The sequence below is a fragment of the Daphnia magna genome, linkage group LG8, assembly GCF_020631705.1.
Source record: "Daphnia magna isolate NIES linkage group LG8, ASM2063170v1.1, whole genome shotgun sequence".
Taxonomy (NCBI): domain Eukaryota; kingdom Metazoa; phylum Arthropoda; class Branchiopoda; order Diplostraca; family Daphniidae; genus Daphnia; species Daphnia magna.
In genome coordinates, this window is record NC_059189.1 from 5,156,276 (window position 1) to 5,179,399 (window position 23,124).

Sequence of the window (23,124 nt, forward strand, 5' to 3'; positions counted from 1 at the left end):
GTATGTACGTAATAAGCGGGAAAAAATAGGCTCTTCACGTGTGGAATGATGTATCACACGCAAAGCCTTGCGATGAGTTTGTTATGCGTTTACGAACCAAAGGCTCTCTCTCTCTCTGTGGTTTTTCTCTTTCAACAGCTACGTCCATCTATAGTTTTCCAACGTTTTCTGGTGATCAGATAAATCTGTACAAAACGAGACAGAAGAGGGGTGAGTAAAAAAAGACCCATTTTCTTTTTACTGTGTCTATGTAGACCAAAGCGTGTTTTTACTTCTCCCTGTTTTTTTCGGTGGCGTGAAACATTTTCTCCGTCTGTCCCGACAGATTTGTGTTTATAGTATAACAGACGGCGTTGCGGAGACGGCAAGGAACTATATGGCTTATACAGAAGCTAGTTTTTTTTTTTTTAAATAAAAAAGAAAGCTATTTCAGTAAAGAAAAGATGTGACCTCCATCAGTGGTTAATGGAACTGGGGCTGATGGTCGACAAATAGGTTAAACCAGAGAACAGGACATGTTCTAGATATTCTCATACATTTATAGATGCGAAAAGAGAACCTTTTTTTTATGAGGTCTGTTGATCGTGTGAATTGTCCATTGACGGCTGTATTCTAAATACATATAAATGATATCCATCTGTATAGGAGAGTGATAAATAGAATATAGCGTTGAGTCACGCAGCATTGTAGAACGCATGTGTGTCTACACGATGTGGATGTCGTGAAACGGTTTGCAATGCGTAACACGAACCTGTCGATTTACTCACCACCTCTTTTTGTTATTGTTATTTATCATGACGTGTTTTGCATTTCAATTTGTTATTCTAGTCACGGTGTTCGTCCCGGCCGTTTTTTTCTTTCCCTATTTTTAGCACAACTCTTTATAAGCTCTGGCAATGTGTCGAATTTGCAATACGCTTAATACATCTATACATATACGCAATACGCTGTGTGTTGTTGTTGTAAAGGGGGAACGGACGAAAATAAGGAAACGTGCGAGCGGGAGGGGATCGATAGCTCTCCCCTTCCGCAACCGAAACCCGGACGAATTTCAGAAGCCAACACACACAAAAAGACGTGATGGTAATCGAAACCATCTATTTTTAAAAGCTCTAATTTTAGAACCGTATTATTTGCCTTATTTTGATTTGAAGAACCCCCCCCCTCTTTTTTTCAGGCTTCCCTTATTGTATTTTCAATTGGCAAAGGATATAGGTGTGCGCAGGAATGAAAAAGGGAGGAGCTACAGTGGCTGTTTCAATCTATTAGTTTGCATCGTGAGGTAAAGCCTTTGACTGCAACTTGATAAATGACGACCAGGGTAGTCCCATGTCGAAAGATCGTAAATTCCCCATGTGTTGTAATTGTGAAGAAAATGAAAGCTCTTTTCATTCCTTCCGTGTAATATCCTTCTCCTATTCCGCTGTAAAAAGAAGAAAAAAAATTAAAAACAACTGGCGTTGAGGCTGCGCTACAAATTATTTGCCATTGTTGGTCTAGTTTACGCACAGCCACAACTTGCTGAGCGAAACGGGGGGTTTGCATTACTACTCAAGCTGCCACTCAAATAGCTGAGACACGAAACAGCAGCAATTTGCCTTGTCTCAACACACACACACAAAACTTGGCTAGTAGAGTCTGCCTTGCTTATAATATTTCACTGATATTTATTTTCATGCGTGCGGGGGGCGAACGTTAGCGAGATTACTCGAGACTGTAGTCCGCACGAGTAATATCGTGACTGATAAGATTGTAGAACGCCTGTATATCTCTCGACGACATTTGAGAAAGGGACTTCTACACCAATTGAAATGGGTTAAAAACACCAGTTATTGTCCATGTCTGGAAGATGTTTCTGTATTTGGCTGGGCAACTTTCCATTTATTTTTGGGTTGGTCTTTATTTTTTTTTTATCGTGTTATTGTTATGAGCGTAAAGGCCTTCCTAACTGATATTCTTGTATCCTTTTTAAGGATAACTTGTTTAGAATAATATTTTGGAAAAAAGAAATCAACAGAATCGAATGTCAATCGTGACACACCTACACCAAAACACGGAATGGCATGTTTTGTTTGGTTTTTTTTTTTTTTTTTTTTTTATATACATGCATTCTCGTTTGGGGATGCTCTTTGTGTACAGTTGACGTGTACATAACTGATCGGGATGCGAACGAAAAAAGAAAGGAAAGAGGACGAAAAAGAAAAAAAATTAATCAAATGTAAAAGCGAAGAAGAGACACGCCTGAATGCAAACCGACAACATTTTTGATTGATATTCATTACGATGTCTTGTCACTTACGTACACGAGGTGCAAGTGCGGAAATAGAACGCCAACGCTATTCAATTTCTAAATATAAGTACAGACACACACGTAACTGATGGACATTCATCTTCTTGCCACACGGATATACACCATCGTCGTGTGACATTTTGCGGCCAACTACGTCTAGACACGAAAAATTTCAGCAGTATATGCGTGAGCGGACATTGGCAATTAATGTACACGAAGGCAATAAAACAACATCATGTCCGTCACACAGCTAAAGCTTCTACCATATATCAGCCTTGTTACACGATTATAGCGCACTCCTGGTTTCCTTTTTTTGCATTGCGGAACGTTCAACTTGCGCCAAAATTAATTAGGATAAACTCAGGTGAAGGTCGTTCGTTGTTTTCATCGTGATTCAAGTTCGTTTGAGGACTGCGCCCCTCTGCAGTTTGATAGGATACGCTACATCTAACGGCTCCGAGAGACTACGATTCATATTAGACGGTGTCATTGAGTCCGATCACGATGTGTTTATTTTTGTGCGCTCTCCGAAGGCTAATAACCATATAGAAAAAAGAAAAAACGGGCGTGGGAAGGTAATTGATTACCATTGGCGTGTAGGAAGCGACGCTCGCAAAAGAGGCATAAATAAATATGCGCATTGACTTTGATGGTCGATTCAATTCATTTCTTTAAATTTCGTTTCAAATGACAAGTGTCTCGCAACCATTTCTTAAAGGGCAATGCATTTTTTTTTTCTTCTATAAGTAGAATCCAATAATAAAAAATTGAAACAAAAGGAAATTGCACGGAAAAGAAAGAAGAAGAAGAAAAAGTATAGTTTAAGTAAAACGCACTTTTCTCTCTCTACTGCTGGCGTGACCGTTTTTCATAGTTATGTGTATGGATGTGTCGGCCTAGTCTTTGACAGGCGCTGTCTCTCTATAGACACGATATGTAAGCCTATACGGAACTTGTAGACGCATAACCCATCAGTTCTTTTCGTCCCCTCTACGTGCCAGTTGTCGAAGAAACCCTCCCCCCCCCCTTCTTTCTGCTACATGGGGTGAGCTTTTCTCTTTTTTTTGTTTTCATCCCTTTCGATGGCTATGAAATGTCTTATTTTCTTGCTTTATCGGTCGTGGGGAAAAAGAGACAGACGCGACGTCCCAATAGTCTCCTAGGCCCTATCTGTCGTCACAACTAGCAAAACCCGAAGTCTTTCACGACATTCCCCCCTCTTGTTTTTTTTTTGTTTCTCTTATACGAGACTCCCTTGCCGGCCGTCACACTGATGTAGATATATATGTTGTTCATTCGGTGATTCAATGACGCGAATGCTTGCGTTTAACATGCTCGTATATTATGTAAGACACGCAACAATAGGCCTATCTTTTACGACATGTCGATATGTACGTAATGATCAATAGCACAGGGTGACGTGACACACAGCCGCATAAGAAACGTCATCATTCCCCTCTACTTGTTTTGAAGAGCTCTGCCTATTATTTTGAAATTTACTACCCATTTGGTTTTTGTTTTGAAGATAAATCTTTTAAATCATTTTCAGTCAATGCGTCTTAGTTTTAAGTGAAATGTGATTGAAATCGGCTGTTGGCACAGCGAATTTGATGACCTAAAAACTTAAATGGGGCCGACTGAAAATATATGGATAGGCACTGTCAAGTTTTTTAATTGGAAAAAAAAATAAGAATAATAATGTTTGCCATCCATGGCGCTGTGTTGCTCTTCGTTTTCCTCATCGCATTACTTTTTTTTCCGGGCCAAAATAGGCAATCACTGCACGAGCAAGTAATTTATAATCATCGATGTTTTATACACCGTGTAAGAGAAAGTTTCCAGTTTGATGATTCTCCTCTATTCCGATGATGCTGGCGCATGCGCTGTGTAAAAAAAAGCAAAAGATCACAATGCCATCCACCCCTTCAGTATATAGGAAAAAGGAATTACACTGTAATTCATCAATAAATAGGGGGGATAAAAACAGACCATAGAAATCGCGAGAAAATGATGTTGCTCTCTGAATTTCTCTTTTGTTTTCAACTTCAAACTGCTTTTGCACTTGTGTGTACAGCATTGCGAGCTTGCGTTCCTCCGCAAAAGAGAAACGTTGTTCACGTGCGCGCCGAAAAGGGGCGGAGCGCGTGGATCTTGTCACCGTTGGACCAACAAGAGTGTTCCAATCTTAGTCTTACGTTGTCGGAGGAGACATAAACATCACCGTTATTCTGATCTGTAGTTTGTTTGTTTGTTTGTTTTTTTTTCTCCGAGACCTTTCCATCAAAACTTTGGGAAATAGTAGAAACAAGTATCCAACAAATCAGGCCGACTTTTAAGGTCGTTTGTGAGATGTTTTGTGCGTTGCCCTCCCCCTTTTTTTTCTCCCAACTTTTTCTTTGATCACGTGAGAAAAGTTTTGATGAAGATCCACTTGTCCAACATCAAGTGATTGCCGCTCTTTAGACAATAAAAAAGTAAACAAACTCTTTTGCTTCAAAACATTTTCATCAAGTCCAAAAAAATAAAAGGGAAGCCTCTACTGAAAAAAGCTTACGTCACATCGATTAATTTCAATCTACACAAAAGACGAGTGCTTAATTATTACGCTATTGTGTTGGTGCGTGCCGATCGACGAAAAAGAAAAAGAAGGCAAAACGAGGGTGGAATTGCGTGTCTACGTGCGTGTGCGTCCCTATAGTGGTGATCTTTGTAGACGACAAGAGCCAAAGAAAACAAAAGAAAATCGAAAAGTGATATCATGAGCAAAGAGCCATTTTGAAATAGAAGATTAAAAAAAAAAAAAATTCTTTTGATCGCAATTGATTATCCAAACGGAAGAACTTGGGTACGAGGAGGTCAAGTTGTCCTATTGGCTCGCTAACGAGCGACGATGTTGCTGCTAGATAATTCAACAACGGTTAGCGATGGCCGGTTGGACGAAGACGTTAACCGTCCTATGATTGACGCCAAGGACTACGCTGACTTTCTGCAGTATGTCAATAGCTTCAACTGGAGTGGCGTCGCTGACGTCGTCGACGCTATCGAAGATCCGTTTGCCAACTTTGTCGGCGGACTTGACGGATCGTCAGCCATCGCGCTCGACCCGGCCAGTTTTTGGCTCAACTTTAGCGGTCACTTTCCGACCGTCTCCGATTCGTCATCCATCTTGAATGCATCGGCAGTTGATACGGTCATTAACAGCAGCACAGCCGACTGGATTTGGGAGGCTGGCAAACTACGCATCCCTCTCTACAGGTCTGCGCTTTTCTCGTGTTACGTATACCCCACAACTTCGGGGCGGGTTCGATGTGATAGCAATTAATAAATCGAGAAAGAGTTGGTGACAAGTCAAAACTTGTTGGCCGTCACCCCTGTCCGCCCTTGTAATATCCACACGGGCCGGAAAGATCTTTGTTTTTTTTTACCTTATTTTGCGAGTGCCAATTGACTTTTCCCTCTTTTTATTTTTAGATGTAGTTCTTGAGTTTGTTGTCAACAGGCATATTGGCCAATCAGAATGTCTAATATATATATATTTTTTTTAGCCCACTTTAAAAAGAAAACTATGTCGTCAGTTGCAGCGGAGAGGCTGTTGATCAAATGTCATCTTCGATTTTTATGGCCTGATTTTTAACATTTTCAGTAGCGTTCCGCGTTACAAATCAATTCAAAAACAAGTGGGAATATCTTGCACTTGTGTTGGGATTAATTCAAAGGTAGGGGGGGGGGACAGGAATAAATGTCAGATGCTTTAAAAAAAAGTAGAAAGATTAAAATTTGATCGTGAAAACTGAATTTGAAAGTCATCCCTCAAGAGATTCCCGTGAAAAAGCGTGGGAATAGCGATGACATGAAAACAGAATATTACGCAATTTTTATTGACTCTTTGTTGCGTCCGTAATCGAGGCAGGGTCATTGATGCTTCCATTTTGTACCGAAGTCTAATATTAAACTCCACGTTACATTTCTTTACCCGTTTTTTTCTGTTTTGTTCCATTTAATTTTGGCAGCTAAGGCGAATTGCATTTTGCATAATCAATTCAAGACAAACGCGTGACAAATTGCCGCAGCTGAAATTTCTCTCATTAACTGCGTATAACCCCCCCGCGGTAAACTTTTATCAAAAATTTAAGTGACAAACAAGCGGCCAGCATTCCGCTACATTTCAAATCGCATGTTTCACTTCTGTTTTAATGGTCCACTTTTGTTTAACTAGTCGTTTGCCCTTTGCCAAACATCTTAAGCACAAGTCTATATAGGAATACATTATTGCACGAAGAACACTGTAAGAAGCTCAGCGAGCTTTAGCACTTGGCTTTTTAAAACATTTCGTTGTTGAATTTTCTAGTTGCCGGCAAAAAGCCTTTGCCCAGTCAAAGGCTATTAGTGAATTTTCCATCAGACAGGCTTAATCTGATGCCTTCTTATCTAACAAAAAAAAAAAGAAAAATAATTCTGTTCCCCGTAAGCTTGACTTCTTGCGAAATGTTGTTGCTTATTGAGTTGGGCTTAATTATTGAACGATGCTCTCTGAGTTGCGTAACCGTGATCCGGCTGATACCCGGCAGCGTCTTTTATTGACAAGGTCACATGCAAAATTTCTCTTTCATAATTGACGTTTGGACGTATAGAAAAAGAGCCGATGACAGTTGTTGTTCCTCCCATTCGAATTATTTTTTTTTTATTGAATAGTTGAGAGATATTCAATAGAAAATTGATTGCATTCAAATCGAAATGCAAGGAATTTGTTCTGTGGATTTTTTTTTTTTAAAGGGACATTTATAAGCTCACGCACAAAGCCCCGATAGGAAATCAAATAATAAATCCTTTTAAAATACGAATTCCCATTTCCCCCCCTCCTTTTTTTGTGCATTCCCTCTCAAGCGATTACATATTCCATCATTCAGCTTTTTATCGGTGGTCAGCTCAATTTGAATAGCGATGAAAAAAAAAACGCCATGATCGAACTCTCTCCATTTATTTCACCATCTTTCGCACCATTTTTGACAGGCTACATCAGGGGGGGGAAAAAAAAATGGGGGCAAACTTTCGACAAGAGTCCTTGTGTTAAAAGGCTTTTCAAAATAGGTCCGCCGTAGTACATATGCGTTTCTATCGCTCACGGCGTCTTCCATAGATGGGCTCCTCCGCCCGGGGTCGGATCGTTTCACGCTTCGATAAAGAAAAGAATAAGAACCGTTCTACTCGCCATGAATGGTTGTAATTTGAATATCACGTGATCGTTTAACATTGATGTTGTCCTTTAATTCACCTTCGTTCCATCATTTGATCTAATCTTTGCACGTGTCTTTTTTTTTATTCTTTCTTTTTCGGGTTGTCTCGGTGGCGCCGTCTCGATTACGTAGCATCATTTTCCTGCTGGGCATCACGGGCAACGTCCTGGTGATTTTGACCATCCTGCAAAACACGCGGATGCGTACCGTTACCAACATGTTTCTACTCAATCTGGCCATCTCGGACCTGCTGCTCGGCGTTTTCTGCATGCCGTTCACGCTGATCGGCCAGTTGCTCAGAGACTTCATCTTCGGCGACGTCTTTTGCCGACTCATCTCCTTCTTTCAAGGTAAGTTTCTTTTCAATGATCGAACCACGTCTTAAACAATTGCTATATCCCAATGAGGTTTACGGGGGGGGGGCTTCTATCACTTTAGTTGCTATGGATCCTTTTTTCTTGGCATCACAATCATCGTCAGACTATTGTACAATCAAAGAAGGCGTACGTAAGCCAAGTCCAGTGATGCCCGATGCCAGAAACAGCCTCGTGCACTGTCTACGGTCTGTTGAATCGATCGAAAAAATGCTTGACGTTTGGAACGTCGGCTCGCCGATATCCCTTTACGCGCTACAAGAGTTTCATAGAGGAAAATAAAAAATGGAAACAATTTTTGAAACAAGAGTCTGACGAAAATGTACGTATAAAACTGAAAACACGCATCGGGGAGATCGTAGACGGGGACATTCCTTGGCACGAGATGTGGGCGCCCCAACGGAAGCAGATGGCGAGGAATGAAAACTGTCAGGCAAATGCTGCTGACCTAGTACACGGAGACCGAAAGAGATCAAGAATAAACAGAGGGGGGTACAACTCGCACAGCAACGTATAGTATACCATCTATATTAAGTATATATCCTATACGCAGCCATTTCCCGTTAGCCGCGCGCGTTCAGATGAGGGCCGGGTAAGAAAAAACACGAGAGCTCCATCAGCTCTACTCGAAGGAATCCCGTCATTCATCTCTGACACGATCAAGTGTCGGTACCGAAAGGGGTCACCCAAAAATACTGGCCATATCTCTTTTAAAGCTGATCGCGCACACTCTTTCCTCTATTCTTTTTCTCCCTACTCAATTACGTGATCGATGAGATTACGTCCGTGCTGATGGTTTTTCTTTTTCTGGTTCTTCACGAGTCCGATGACGTTTATTGAATTCTTGTTTAATCATCACATCGTTTTTTAATCAAGTTAATGATTGGTACAGTAGCCAGGTATTTGCTGTTTCTTACGTTCGGCTATACATATGTACGAGTCGTTTGAATGTCTTTTTGGTTTTGTTTTCAAATCTTTAAATACAAGTACCGTTAGGGGTACTTGATACTAATGAAATGGAAGTATTTGCTAAATTGAGCGGAGGAGAAATAGTTGAAGGAAGAACAAAAGGGCGATGGCGAAACACGTCCAAAAGCTGTTACTCTGATTAACGTCAACGATATATATTCACTAGATATGCGCATTCGCGTCTGCCCAAACATCTTTCAATGTGCAAATCAAACGAACAGGGATCCAAACTAAAGAAGAAGAAAAAGAAAAATAACCTTTAATTCGTTTGTCGAGAATAAACGAGGCATTCTAATAAAAACGTGTATAGCATTATTTGGGAAAGGAACCGCCTATGTGTTACTCAAGAGACGGATGATTTCTCTGGCATTCTAAACACGGCGACATTGAGAAACGATAGATGAAAAACGAAACCCAAAACACGCGTATTTTTTCTGTTTCATTCCTTTTCAAATCGTCTCGTTATTCTTATTAAACGGCGCAGGCCTTTTAATCTTGAGCCGTTTCTTTTTTCGATGTTTGTTTGCGTTTCATCCATTCCCGGTTAACTGATGTGTTCGCCGAATCACTTCAAGTTCCCACCACCAGGAAAGGCTGGGATGCCCTTTTGTGTTTCGTTTCTTATTTTTTCAAGTCTGCGTGCAAATCGATCGTTTCTGATATTGAAACTCGAATCAGCGAGGAGAGAAAGCCGAATAGCAAACATTTCTCTTGCCATCTGTAGCGCGTCTTTCGGATTTTCCAAAAAAATAGAATTTACATATTCCTAGCATCGCGATCTTTTTATTTTAACTCGAACCGATGACGGACAAAGCCAAAAACAAAAATTCGAAAATCTGGCCAAGAGTCGTTTTGATATGCTAGATAGCACATAACTTTAGACCCGCATAGAATGAACTGTCCAGCGTGGCCGTTCCGTCTACGTTTTTAGCACAGCAGTTTCTTGCGACGCAACGAAGCGTATGTATTTTAACTTTTGATTCAATCTAAAAAAAAAAAAAAAGGCACTACTCCATGCCGTATACGATCTTTGATTGGCTTTCATGAGGGGAAAGAAGAAAACCAACAAACATAACGAGTTGAAATAAATAAAAAGGCGGGCTGGAAGGGATAAAGTATGTGTAGTAAAAAGGTTAGCATTTTGTGGGACTGAAAAAAAAAAAAAAGGTGCTACCAAAATGATGTGTAGTAAATCTTCACCTTTCGTTACTTGAGTGGCAGTAAAGGGTGGGCAAGGAAAAGGGTTTAGTCAACCCTGCCGTTAAAGATCGTTGCACGGCAACGGGATTTATCAGCGAAGTGCACCTATACCCATATCTCCATGGTGAGAAGGTAGACCGGCCGTTCGGTGGGTTTTTTTTAAAAAAGGAGGGGGGGGGGGATACATAAATGCTCAGGGGGAAACCATGGACAAAACGATGCTAACATTATTTCCTATTGAACTGGCATCGAAACTACCAAGCTGATATAACATATACCCCTCCAGAAAAAATAAGAAAAAAGAGTAGATGTACCATAATGCCAGATCAATGGGAGAAAAAAAGAGGGGGGGGACGATCCATCTTCTCCGTGCCAACGCCAGCAGACGGAAGGAGTCCAAACACTCGTGTGTTAAGGTTCAGTAATAAGAAAAAGGAGGGTTTGAGTTATCTGGACCAATGGACGCTTACGCTATCATGGCCACTGTTAAAACAAAAAAAAAAACTAAAGAAAAGAAAAAACTCTAGTCCGTGAACGATGATGAGTCTCTTTCTTGTATCCGGTTTGATTTGTTTTCGTCTTGTTAGCGTCTGCTTAAGTTTGTTCGAGTTTTTTATTTTCCTCGTGTTACGTTTACGACGTTTACGAGGTATGAGGGAAACCTACGAGATGAACAGGAAACCGGCAGAGAGAGAGAAAGAACAAAAAAATAATAATAATAAAAGAAACAAACATATGCTTGGGTTCCTTCAATAAACATCGGTCGCAGTTATTGCTTTAAAGTAAGAATAAAAAAAGAAAAAGAAAGAAAACAATCCACGTAAGACGCAACATTTGCGAGATCGATATATAGATCTTTCTAAGAGAACTGAAAATACAACGGTAGACCGTAATAGATATTCTGGCGTTGCTCTAGCCAAGAATTTTCAATTTTCTTTTTTGTTTTTGGGTGGGGGGGGGGGAACGGCTGCGTTGCCGACATTTAGAAAGATGAGGAGGGCTGTGTTTATTCTTATGTGGTCTGCATTCATCATCACCCGGTGCAGCTTTTTGCTTGGTTGATTTTCAATGAAAAATTAATAGGGAAAAACGAAGAAAGAGGACTGGCGGAGATTACGGATGATGCAAATAAGTCAAACGTCTATTTCCAGTTGCTCATCGCAGCTTCGTTTGAATTTTCCCCGCCGTTCTCTCTCCGAACGAGATTGAAGTCTGTGAACTTTCAGCATTAAAGGATAATGGAGATTTCTCGCTTTTGTTTCTGTACGTTCGTTGAAATTGTAGACTCGTTGACGTTTGCCGGAATGAAGAATAAAACATCGGGGCAAAAGAGTCTCGCAATCATCGACTGGGGTATTATTTGAACAGTCTTTAACGTCTAAGACGATTGACGTTAAAAACGATTGCACACGCCCCCTATTCTTATTTCCTGCTTGGCAAATCATTTGCTACGGTACACGGGATTTCCTATTATTATTTTTTTTCCTTTTAATTTTCGCTCTCTTCTTTGACTTCTTATTTAAGGAAGATAAACTATCGATCCGATTGAAGCGCCAAATGAACTCGAATTGCCGTGAAATTTGCTCGACTTCCTCCGACGATAGCATAGAGTTCTCTTTTCTCGAAAACTCAATGGCACTCGACGCCCCGAACGGACTGTCAACACAGCTGCCGGCGCTGACAGTTCTTTTGCCATTCAAACATCATTTCCCTTTTCTTTTTCTTTTTAAATATTTTTTTCGGCATGAACTTGAATTTCGGTACATAGGAAAGGGACGATCGAAGAAGAAATGGCAACCGTTTTTGAGCATCGCTGCACTCAGGGTGGAGGGAAATGCTTTAAAGAACAAATAAAGGGCGAGGCCAAAAGGCTGGAAATAAAGAGTTGGGCGATATTATAGAATCAGATGTTTGAGAACATTGACGTTCAACACGAGAGTCAACATAAGAGCGAGGTACTTGTATAAAATAGCGAAGCACGTTCTTTGTTTTCTTCTTCATCTCCACTTTTGAATTTTATTTGCCATTTGAAAATCTTCAACAAAAAAAAGATCAAATGCGAATGAAAGTCAATTGTAAAGTTCATTTGACTTGTAGGAAATTGCATTTGGTTTTCATCGGGGTACTTTATTTGAGCATTATCTTGTAATCAGAGGAGCTGACTCACGATTGTTCGGCAGAACAATCACGCCGACAAGAAGTTTGCGGCTATCGCAATTCCGTCTACGATGTGATTTCACATTTATACCCGTTAGAAAGAAGCTGAAATGTCGCTGCTCCAACTGATAAAAAGAGTGACTCCAAGCCAAAGAAATGAACATGGCATTGAACCTTGTCACGGTGTCGCGTGCTCTGCGAGATTAGAGTCAGTTAGCAGCTTGTCAGAGGATCCAATTTTTTTGTTGTTGTTTTCTGCAAACCGGAAAGTGCTGACACTTGTGCGTAGATTGTTTGCCGAATCGGATCTGATTTTGGCGCAGATTTCCTTCAGTCTGAATTTAAAGAATTTATTTTTCAGCATTACACGCGTCGGTGTCAAGGAATGACAGACAGGAGGGTTTTGTTTGATCCGGCATACGTCCCATTTCCCAACGTCTTTTGGATGGGGGAGGATGTGTCATCGGCAAAGCACTTGGCACAACTTCAATCCGCCAGCCTATACCGATATCTGAAAACAAGAATAAAACCGACGACGAAGGCGAATCGAAAAAAGGCGCTTTTTTCGATGGGCGGAGAAGTGTACAAACATGTCTACGTTGCTATAAATAAGTAAAGGTTTCAAATGCCGAGTGTTTGAAGCGTCCGTCTATATAGGGTCGTAAGCCTATCATTCATCCGTCGGATGTATGGAGGATCAATTAATATTACATCAAGTTCCGCAAGAGTTTGCATGGCTGAACGGGAAAATGTTTGACATTTGGTGACTTCTAGAAGTTTGATTTTTGCGTTTGCAGTGATTCCAAAGTCTTTTTTTTTTAAGAGAGTAGATTCAATATGGATATAGAATTTGAAAAAAAAAATAATGCTCGGGTTCCGACTCCACGTGGACGATCGTCGTGAAATTATTACGATGTGTGAATTCATCAAATACAAATGTATGCTATATAACACGTCTGGAATAATTTTATAGCATCAGTTTGGCTATACAGACGTCAACTGTTGGTATAAAATATATAGTTCCGACTTCTTTTGCCCTATTTTATTTTTTCGAAATGCCTTTTCTTTAAAATACCACACACATCAACATTTCTTTGTTTCTGTTCGTCGTGAGTTGCATAGCAACGGCCTAATTTCATGACGACTGAGCCTTTGATCTTTTAGCAGGATCCGATAAAGATTAGCTTCATGTTAACCTGTGAAAACAGCACAAAGTGGACAAGCCGTGTGGTCGAAAAAGACTTTGGTTAACTCCACTTAACGAGCAAAATACCTAGTAATCACCTAAATAGTCACGCGCTGTTGCCCAGACATGTTCATAACATTTGCAAGTATAACTGTCAACCCGTACCCGGGAACCCTCGGACACTTGAGAACTTAAAAGGAACTTGCAATCACGAAGGCAGAACGATGGAGCGTCCTCATTCCGCACTGCAGAAACAAGACTGGGCTTTTGCAGAGGCGAGGGCAGGACGACCTGATGTCTGCATTTATCTACGATCGACTTTACCCCAAGATGGACATGGCCGTCTATTAGTAAAAAAAAATAGGAGAATAAAGAGCCTGAAGCAGAACGAGAGTGGTTTCCGCGTTCGTGATACGTTACGTATAATACGCGGCGCGCGCGTGGGGGATTTCGTTAGTCTGCGTATATAAATAGCCAACAAGAACAAGGAAGAGGTTCTACTTTCAATGATGTAGCCTAACTCAATCTTTCAACGAACCGTGGAATGCCGTGACTCCTCGCTTTCATCGTTGCCGAGACATTTGAAAAGGGGAACACAACGTCCATTCACGACGGCGTTTTAATATCTAACGCTGGGTGTAATTAGTTTCGGATCGTTTTTTTAGTTGAAAATGGGTTGATTTTCGTATTAGCCAAGGATAGCGAGCTCTTGAATTTTTAACCTCTAGCGGAGTCTCGTGTGTGACAACTTTCCTCTTTGCGCAAAGTGATGTCCACTTGGATTTTGAAAGCAAAATTATCTTGCGGAATTCCAGCAATAGAAGGTGAAATTACCGCGTACCGTGTTCGACCTTGTCGGTGCATGTTCAAACGTGATCCTCTAATTCTTCAAAAACTTAAGAAGACTTGGCTATACTTCAGCGCAGACAGTTTTTACACATATCATTTCAATGTCACCTGTTAAATACATGATGGCGTAATCGATCCTGGGGGGCAAGACGAATACAATGCCAAAAATAATGCATTTTATTTTTAGATACAAGGATCTATAGATTACTATAATCTCAATTCTCCTTAATTCTTTCCGAGAACAAGTCTGAAAGGCGGATATGCCGCAATAGACAGGGAAAACTCATCGATCCAATCAGCCGCAGTACGAGTTTATTATTCCACGACTCATCTGCTGACAATAGACAACTTGGATGGCAAGGAAAAACAGGCCGACTTTCTTTTTTGATTGCCTAGTATACTAATATTTGTAGAGACGTAGGTCTCCGTGACCGATCGTTGTCCATCCTTGGCAAGCGTAATTTCCCACCAGACGTGTCGCCCAGCTTCCTTCCTTTTAGTAGTCAGCACACTCAATCTACAGTGCTTCGTTCTTATTTTTCCTTAACTAGATCGACATAGAGATCCACTTTTGGGTCTTCCGTCTTTTTCTTTTCTTTCTTTCCTTTTCACGGGCAAATGACAGTAAGTCTTGAGTGGGCAAGGCCTAGAAACCTGACCACTCTATAAGATCGTTGGCCAGTGTCACGACCTTCCAGGCCTCTTGATCATTGTAGTGGAACTAATGTTACTGAGGCCAAGTATAATATCGACAACGCCATATGACAAGCGTAAGTCGGTTACGGTAATGACTTCCAAAGGAAATCTATAGATCGAATACAAAGGTCAAATGAGACGCGGACGATGGAGATGCGGATTCAACATAAAAACCCTGAATTATTCGGTTTTACGAACGTGCGGTCGAAACCACTTGAACCTTTCATCGTCAACAGATACATTTTACTACGTATTTCTTCTGTTTTCATAAAAGATTTACATTTGGCGTGGAATTCCGTCATTTTCAAGCGTCAAAAGCATCACAGTTGATTCACCATTCGACTTATCGCTCTTGATCGTTGCGCTGTTGGACGTCGTTAATAAGAATTAACCCAACGCTTGCGACTATGTCTACGACATCATCGAGTTGTGTACCATAAAGATGACGTCAAATCACCATGAAAAGAAACTCGAACAAAAGGCGATAAGTAATATTGACTCACTCGACTTCTTTGTCCGTCAGCTCTCGATATGTCTCTCACACTGTCTCTCTTCTCTGATGGCCGGCATTGTTTTGATCTTTCTTATAGTACACCACACATTTTTACCCTTTTCTTTTTGAAAAGAAAGACGCCAGTTGCCTTTCCTTTTAGCAACTGTTCGACCAACAGTGTTGGATCATTTTATAGCGATGCCTACACAAGGAGACCCTTTTTAAAGAGCCGGGTTATTTTGAGTTGAAAGACCTTCCTTTGAGACGCCGGTGTCGGAAAAGAATGTGGAGATGTAAACAAATCATGGGATATTTTCATCCTCAACTTCCTCTGCATGAACAAGTATCGCTGTCTTGTATATCGAACAAGACTATGATGGATAGAATCATGAATGAATATCAAAGAGGAGATTGAAGACTTCTCCATTGTAAAATCTTAAATCGGAGAATCTCTCGAGAAGAAGCGAAAGAAAATCAATAATGTCAAGTTTGAGCGAACTTGGCCATGTCTTATGCTAAACGCTTGTGCCATACTATAGAACCACTCGAAAAAGAAAAAGATAAGGGCTTGCGTTTACACACTTCAATGGCGTGTTTTTCTTTTGATATCCGTTTTATTGGCAGTCCATTTAATCGTAGGTCTATTAAAGGTTTTCAGTAATAGTCTTCCGGTCTTCTAAATTGTTTTTCCTCGAGATTCACACGATATTGGCCCCTCTGAAATCGTACAACAGAATTCGTAAACGCAATGACGCACGTGGGATGTATCAAATTGCACTGGTCCGTGCTAGGAAATTGTGGATATCCCATCGGGTATACTGACCTTTTTTTTTTCTCATCTTTCTTGCACTACTATTGCCTCAAACATCACCCAGACTACCGTGTGTAGTTTCTCCGCAAAATCTGAACAGCGTTGACCATCCATGAGCGTGACGTTGACAAATCACGCAGATTGCATTAGAAGCCAAAGCCCTGCACCCAACCAAAGAAGCTAAGTGGCTACATCATCGCGATTGTTGGATGAAAAAAAAAAAAGAAAAGCTAAAGTTTGAACCACGTAAAAATGATAAACGTTTGATTGATGCGCTACTTTTTATTTAAGAGTGGGGTTTCTAAACGATCTGCTGCATTGTTTATTAGGATACCTATTAAACATTATCTGTTCTAAATCTAGCAAAACGAGTGTGGTGAACGAATGTGACGACAAGTGAGGGTCTCATGTAAAACTTTATTAAATGCGCAATAAACAGACTAAAGGGCCAGTAGTTTGCCAAAGCTGGAGCGTGTCAAGGACAAATCCCAGAATAATAGGAGAATAGTCCGCAAACAAAATTCCCGTTCACGCCTTTTTTTTTTTATTTCCGTACCAACGTTCAGGCGAAATGGTCGCCTGTAAAGTTAGGGATGATTGTATCAAGCGGATTTAGTTGTAGCAGGGATATCAAAGTAAGACGGGAGAAGAAGGATTTCGGAAAGAAAAAGAGTGAAACGCTATAAACTTAATCGAGTAGATTGCCAATGGATATGTCCTTTGCAACTCGATTATTTTGCAGACTTTAAAGAAATTCGGCAACATATCGAATCTTTTCGAATTTGGCAAAGAGGATTGTCCAGAAAGGAAAAAAAAAGAACTGGATGTCTCGTGAAAAGAGTTTCATACTCAATTATCTTGACGGCAATCTGCCGATAGTGTACTATCAGTCTATAACATAGAAGTTTGTTTTACGATGCCAAATAGTGACGAATCGATCAATTATCTTGAATACGTACTGTAGAAGACTGTCTCTCTTGGGAAAATGTTGATTTATTGTCTACTCGACGAAATTATTCGTGACACAGCGAATTCCACTTCTAATATCAAGCGCAAGGAACGGTAGCGCAGTAAAGAGAAGAGATAACAAGTACCCCCCCCCCCATCTTGAAACTCATCAAGGCGATTGTGTTTGTCGTCAACGCGTATATCCTCTTTAAAAAAAAAGCCAATAGAAAAACAAACCAAGAAGAACCGAATCGTTTTTTGTTATTATCTTTTGAGAGTGTAATCCATTAGCTCGAATTGTTCTTTAGAGGTATATTTTAAAAAAAAAAAAACAGTTGACTATAGCCGTTATCCTGTCGACCATGCATAATCATCCAACTGTGGACAAACAAACTCAGCCTATACGCGGGCTATTTTGTTGTTGTTGCTGTTTTTCTATCCAATAAATTCAAGGCACTTGAAGTTCCATTCCGCCCACTATCGGTTGTTGTCGTGAGTAACTGCGTGTTCTTCGCGAAAAGAAACCTAGATAGCTAGTCGACGTTTGACGTACGGATAGTGCAAAGAACTTGCTATTGTTAGGACGTCTAACTGTATAGACTACCTGGAAGGCCATTTCCCCCCAGTTCAGAACTTTCCATTCAAATAGAATCTCAACATATGTCTTGACTAGCAACCGTTTGTTATGAGGTCTCTTGCTCTAATATAATCTCGGTTGAAATGCTCGTGGGAGTGGTCAGACAATCTTATATATGGAAAGGGTGAAAATTGCCACTCGATAATGGAGAGAGTCCGCCTTTTACATGTTAGAGACGCACTCAGCAAAGCGATGATGATCCGTCCAATTGCTTTCCCTTGGCACATCAAGAATTCTTTTTTGTTTTTTTACAATAATTTATTAATGTTTTCTATCTCTTTCTATACGATGAGATGGCTCGAGGAGGTGTATGTTAGCCTAGTAGAAGGGCGGGCCGCTCAGCAAATAATCCGTTTAGCCAAGCCGCGATAATCATTCCAAAAGACCAAAGAGTAGGAAAAGCCAATACTAGGATTTTCTTGCTGTCTCGCTCCTATTATACACACATATAATATATATATATATATATATCGATGCAAACTCTTATTCCCCCTCTCGCTTTCTGCGGTTCTTGTCTTCTAACCATTTTCAAAAGGCTCTCCCTGGAGCGCGGCTGAACTGGCCGGAAAAGCTATTATGTTGGCCCAAACACTAGACCATCATCTTTGTCTTCCACTCACGTCTATATCAAGCAAGCATTAGGGAAGGTCGACGTCAGAATATAGAACAAAATGTTGTATAAATAGATAGACCTATATACAGCCGTATGGAAAATGCACTGTTATGTAGTCCACGTCCTCTGTGTGTTCGCACGAAGGATGTTTTAAGGTGAACTTTGACGATATCAAGATCTGCGGGGGATTCGCTGTTAAGGGTATTCTATTACTTAATTCCCTATTGTGTGTTACGTGTTCTACCTACATTCATATATTTCATTCAATTGATTTATTATTGATTTTTTCTGTCATTTCTTTTTTCTTCTTTTCCTTGCCAGCTGTTTCTGTCAGTGTGTCCGGATGGACGCTGGTGGCAATCTCCGTGGAACGCTTCTACGCCATTTGTCATCCGCTGGTACGTGAAGCTTTAGACTTGTGCATTAAATAAAGTCCTTGGAAGGAAATGAACAAGAAAAAAAAAAATGCTTTTACCTCCCCAAAAAAAAGACATTGAATGCATTTGTGTTTTTCCTGTTTGCTTTTCTTTCTTTTTTTTTTTTTTATTAGTGCTTTTTAAAGCAATAAAGTATTAACGTAATTATTTTTTTTTATTATTTTTTTTTAAAAACAGACTTCAAGAAAATGGCAGACGAGAAGTCACGCCAGATACATCATCTTGGCCGTCTGGCTCGGATCACTGGCCATTATGTCGCCTGTGGCCGTCCTGTCGCAATTGAAGCCTGTCGGTAACGACGGTAAGTTTCTCTTTTTTGTGTGTGTGCATACTTAAACAGGCAGTCACAAATTCCCGTTTCTTGCATTCCCTATCTGTTTTGAGCTTGTCAATTCTACGTCAAAAAACGTACCGTAGGATTGCAAACTTGACACGGATGCGAAACACGTCAGAGCGCAGAGTATAGAATGATTAATGAAATACATTATATACTGGCTGTTATGAGGAAATAGCCGTCTACGGTATTTTTCGATTGCCAGGAGCTCGACTATCCCAATTACATTTCTATTCTCAAAACCCCCTTTTTTTTTTCGATAAAAGCATGCAAATAAGCAAAATGAAAATATTCAAATTATAAGCGATAACTGTGAGGCGCGTGACACTTGCATCAAGCGGTGCGTCTCGTTTACACCTCCTTTTCACGCGGGATAAAAAGGGACACCCCCTTTATGAAATATTCCACTTTTACTGAACGTCAGCGCTTAGGGAAATCAACCACTCCTCATGCATGCCAAAAGTTTCGCATTTTAAACAGGAATACAAGCATCGCTGTGAAAATGAGAGGAACACTGATTCGATTTCTGGCACGACATTCACCGTCTTTTGTATGCAAAACCGCAGGACGCCGCAAATGTCGCGAAGTCTGGCCCGACGACACCTTAGAGAAAACCTTCACCGTCTTTCTTGACGTCATCCTGCTCATCATCCCGTTGTTTCTTATGGTCGCCATGTACGGAATGATAGTCAACCATCTATGGAAAGTCGATCAAGGTAATTACGTGCACAACTCATCTGTTCCGTAACGGATCATTTATAGCCAATATCCCCCCCTATTTTTCAACAAAAAATATTCGCTTGGTTAGCTCGTTTTACCTATTACCCAACTTGACGTCAGTCTATAAGATTACAAATATTTTAAACAACTACAAAATGATGGAGGCTCCATAGCCGGAGCGTCGCTTCGCATAAAGTGTGCGGATAACGAGCGCCCATTGTCATTATCATGCCGCTCGAGTCGGTTGGTATATAGTCGGCAGTGTCGTTCGTTCGGAATACCCCAGTCAATTGTGGTGGGCCTTTGTGTCGTTCGGTATATAACTTGTGCGGATTCTTAAGCGCAGCTGCCAGAAAAAAGACTCCGACAACCTCGTTTTCTTTATTGCAAAGGTTTTATTCAGTTTTTGACGTCGGATGTCGTTTAATTGTGCAAGTGCACACATAACAGATGTGATCAGAATCTAAAAGAAAACTGCACGTCGCGTTCAGAATGATTTAGAAATCCTATAAATGATGCTGATAGCAAACGCAAGCAACGACATCAAGTTCGCGTGAACAAGGCTTGGAGAACGTGAACTTTGAGAAGAAGAGAGAAATCGAATTACTCCATATTGGCTGCGTGCAGAATTTTCCGCCATAACTATCCTTTTTTTTTTTTTGCACTTGTTTTCTTCGCATTCTTTATCGGAAAGAACTTTGTCCTGCCAATAGATTGATCTATAAATCGATTCAACTAATATTGGCCTGTCAATAACGCTATTGTCTTGCATCACTCTTTTCCTTCCTGCAACGCTGATCACGACCAGAAGAATGGAAGCCCAATGAACTACAAACCTAAAGCAGCGGTCTATAGATTTTACGCGAGTCTTTTGTTCCGCCTACGTCAAGCTGAATTTCATTCACGTCAAGTGAATTTGACGCCTTAGAGTTCTATAATCTCGTGTAATGCGGAACGAACTGGAACAGAAAAGATCTACCGACCTGCCATTAACAATAGACTGTAGCCTAAATTTCAATCTCTTTGTTCGATTGCCCACTTGCGTGGCGATGTTTATTTTCAGGGCTGACGAATTTGATGAAATGCCTCGGTACAATGCGATTCTCATCCGCGTAATATCTCATGTATCCACCCGTTGCTCTTTGAGTTTATAGAATAGAAGGGCCTTTTCTCTTATACTGGCACAGTATTCGACGAGATGATTTATTTGATGTTTATTACTCAGTTATACCTCAGAATCGTGTAAAAGTACATTGTCAGATAATAACGTAGGCTACTCTTACCAAATATTGTGCCAACCGAGGAAAACAAATTTCGTTTTATGATCGTACAACCTCACTTCTGAATAGCCTATCGGGTAAGAAACATCAAACAGACTGGGTCAGATCAATTCTAGAAATCTAGTTGCTGCGCTACGTTTATTCCATTCGACAACCAGCCACCAACATATCGAATAAAAGATAGACATGGGACATCGTTTTATTGCATTTCAAACGGCCGGGAAGTATGTTGGTTTGGACGAGGTCAATAATTCCGTTCAAGTGATGCTGGTTAGATATGTTTGTTGATGCAGCACGAGCTACCCGAATTGTATAGTTGTTTTGCCGTAAAAAAGACAAACAAAAAAATTATTCTACCACTGGTAACCAAAGGCAAATTGCTTTGTGTCACCGTAACTTTTGAGTCCTCGTTATTCCGTTTTTGTTTTTTTTTAACGACCCAAAGCGCGTATGAGTCTACCCATCGCCCTTTTGTTCTATATATACGTAGTATACTTGACAAGAATCGATGCCTACCAATAAAGCCTCTTGGCTTCTATTTACAATTGTGAGCGTGTGCTTCTAATCATCCGATCGAACGGGTGGGGTGGTATTAATTTGAGTCGCGTCAATGTAATGTTTATCTGGTGTCTGCAGGAGGCGGAGGGGAGGAAAGCGAAGCAGCCATGAGTGTGACCGCTCGTAATACTTCTGCCAACAGGAATTCAATCAGCCAATCAGAGAGGCTCACGTCCAGCGCGCTCACGGTGAACGTCAACGGAAACGGCTCGTCCACGTCACGCGCTGGCATTTATCGCGGAAACAAAAGAGCCACCGTGTCTGGTAGCACAGCTGGCCTGCCCGCCACGCCAAGTCTTCGACGCTGTAATCCGGAGCACTGTTTGAAAACTAAGAGACGCGTCCTCAAAATGCTAATCGTCGTCGTCCTAGAGTTTTTCATCTGCTGGACGCCGCTCTACGTGGTCAACACCATGTCCTTCTTCGCTCCTCGAGCGCTTTACGAAGGACTGGGATACACGGGCATATCGCTTATGCAGCTGTTGGCACAGGCCAGCTGTTGCTGTAACCCCATCACTTATTGCTTCATGAGTTCATCTTTTCGTCGAGCGTTTGTCAAAGCCTTCGGATGTTCCAAGGTGGAAAATTTTTCGCGATCGGTAGGGACTGTCTAGCACATCCGATCGAAAAACGGTTTACTCCGCAGTTAATCAACGGAATTCACCAGGGTGTCTGTGGTAAACGATCTTTCCCCTTTCGACCTACAAATGTTTTATTGAGTAATTTTTTTTCTTTAAAGAAGTTTTAACTTCAAAACAACTTCCAACTAATGGGATGTTGCATACAAATGTACAACCTTTAGGACTGAGTTTCTATTTAGAACAGATTTTTTCCCCCCTATTTTTTACTGTTTCTTCCTTGCCCAAGCATAATCAAATCAAAGATTAATTACGATCCATCACGATCTTCATCCTCCTAGGCACAGTCGATCAGTCTTAATCGATCAAAAATATATAAATGTTGTTTTACATTATAAAACATCCTATAACCCGGTCAGTTAATAGCTCAACGATTCTCCTTTTTCTCACTATTTTTCTTTCTTTCTTCTCTGCTTTGTTCTCCTATACAATCTTGCAAAGAAACATCTATTCATTTCATTGTCTGTATTCTTTTGCTAATAAATACGCATATTCAAAACCCTGAAGTACATTCCGTTATCGGAAAACTATTTGTGAAATGAACAAGACCCTAACCTTGGAGATGCGTCGTTTACTTCCAAGAAATATGATTCCACTTCCACTGAAAATTGTCTAGACGGAGAAAGTGAACGCGTCAGCGAAGAACAAGAATTCGTTCACGTAATCGTGTGTGTGCTGTCGAGTTCAAATGTTTACAATT

The 23,124-nt window shown here is 40.7% G+C and overlaps 1 protein-coding gene across 1 annotated transcript; it reads left to right on the plus strand.

Annotated features, from left to right (window-relative positions):
* The first annotated feature begins 4,470 nt into the window (after positions 1-4,470).
* LOC116928295 (cholecystokinin receptor type A) lies at positions 4,471-22,923 on the plus strand. The gene is made up of 6 exons (XM_045177875.1): positions 4,471-5,545; positions 7,657-7,874; positions 18,779-18,855; positions 19,072-19,195; positions 19,795-19,944; positions 21,865-22,923. The coding sequence occupies exons 1-6, from the start codon at positions 5,181-5,183 to the stop codon at positions 22,398-22,400; spliced, it is 1,470 nt and encodes a 489-aa protein (XP_045033810.1). The 5' UTR covers positions 4,471-5,180; the 3' UTR covers positions 22,401-22,923.
* Positions 22,924-23,124: the final 201 nt, after the last annotated feature.

Excerpts from the sequence above, each read along its gene's own strand:
- LOC116928295 (XM_045177875.1), top strand. The coding sequence starts at position 5,181 with ATGTTGCTGCTAGATAATTCAACAACGGTTAGCGATGGCCGGTTGGAC. Across the intron at positions 7,875-18,778 it reads ACTCATCTCCTTCTTTCAAG|CTGTTTCTGTCAGTGTGTCC; the intron begins GTAAGTTTCTTT and ends TTTCCTTGCCAG. Across the intron at positions 19,945-21,864 it reads TCTATGGAAAGTCGATCAAG|GAGGCGGAGGGGAGGAAAGC; the intron begins GTAATTACGTGC and ends TGGTGTCTGCAG.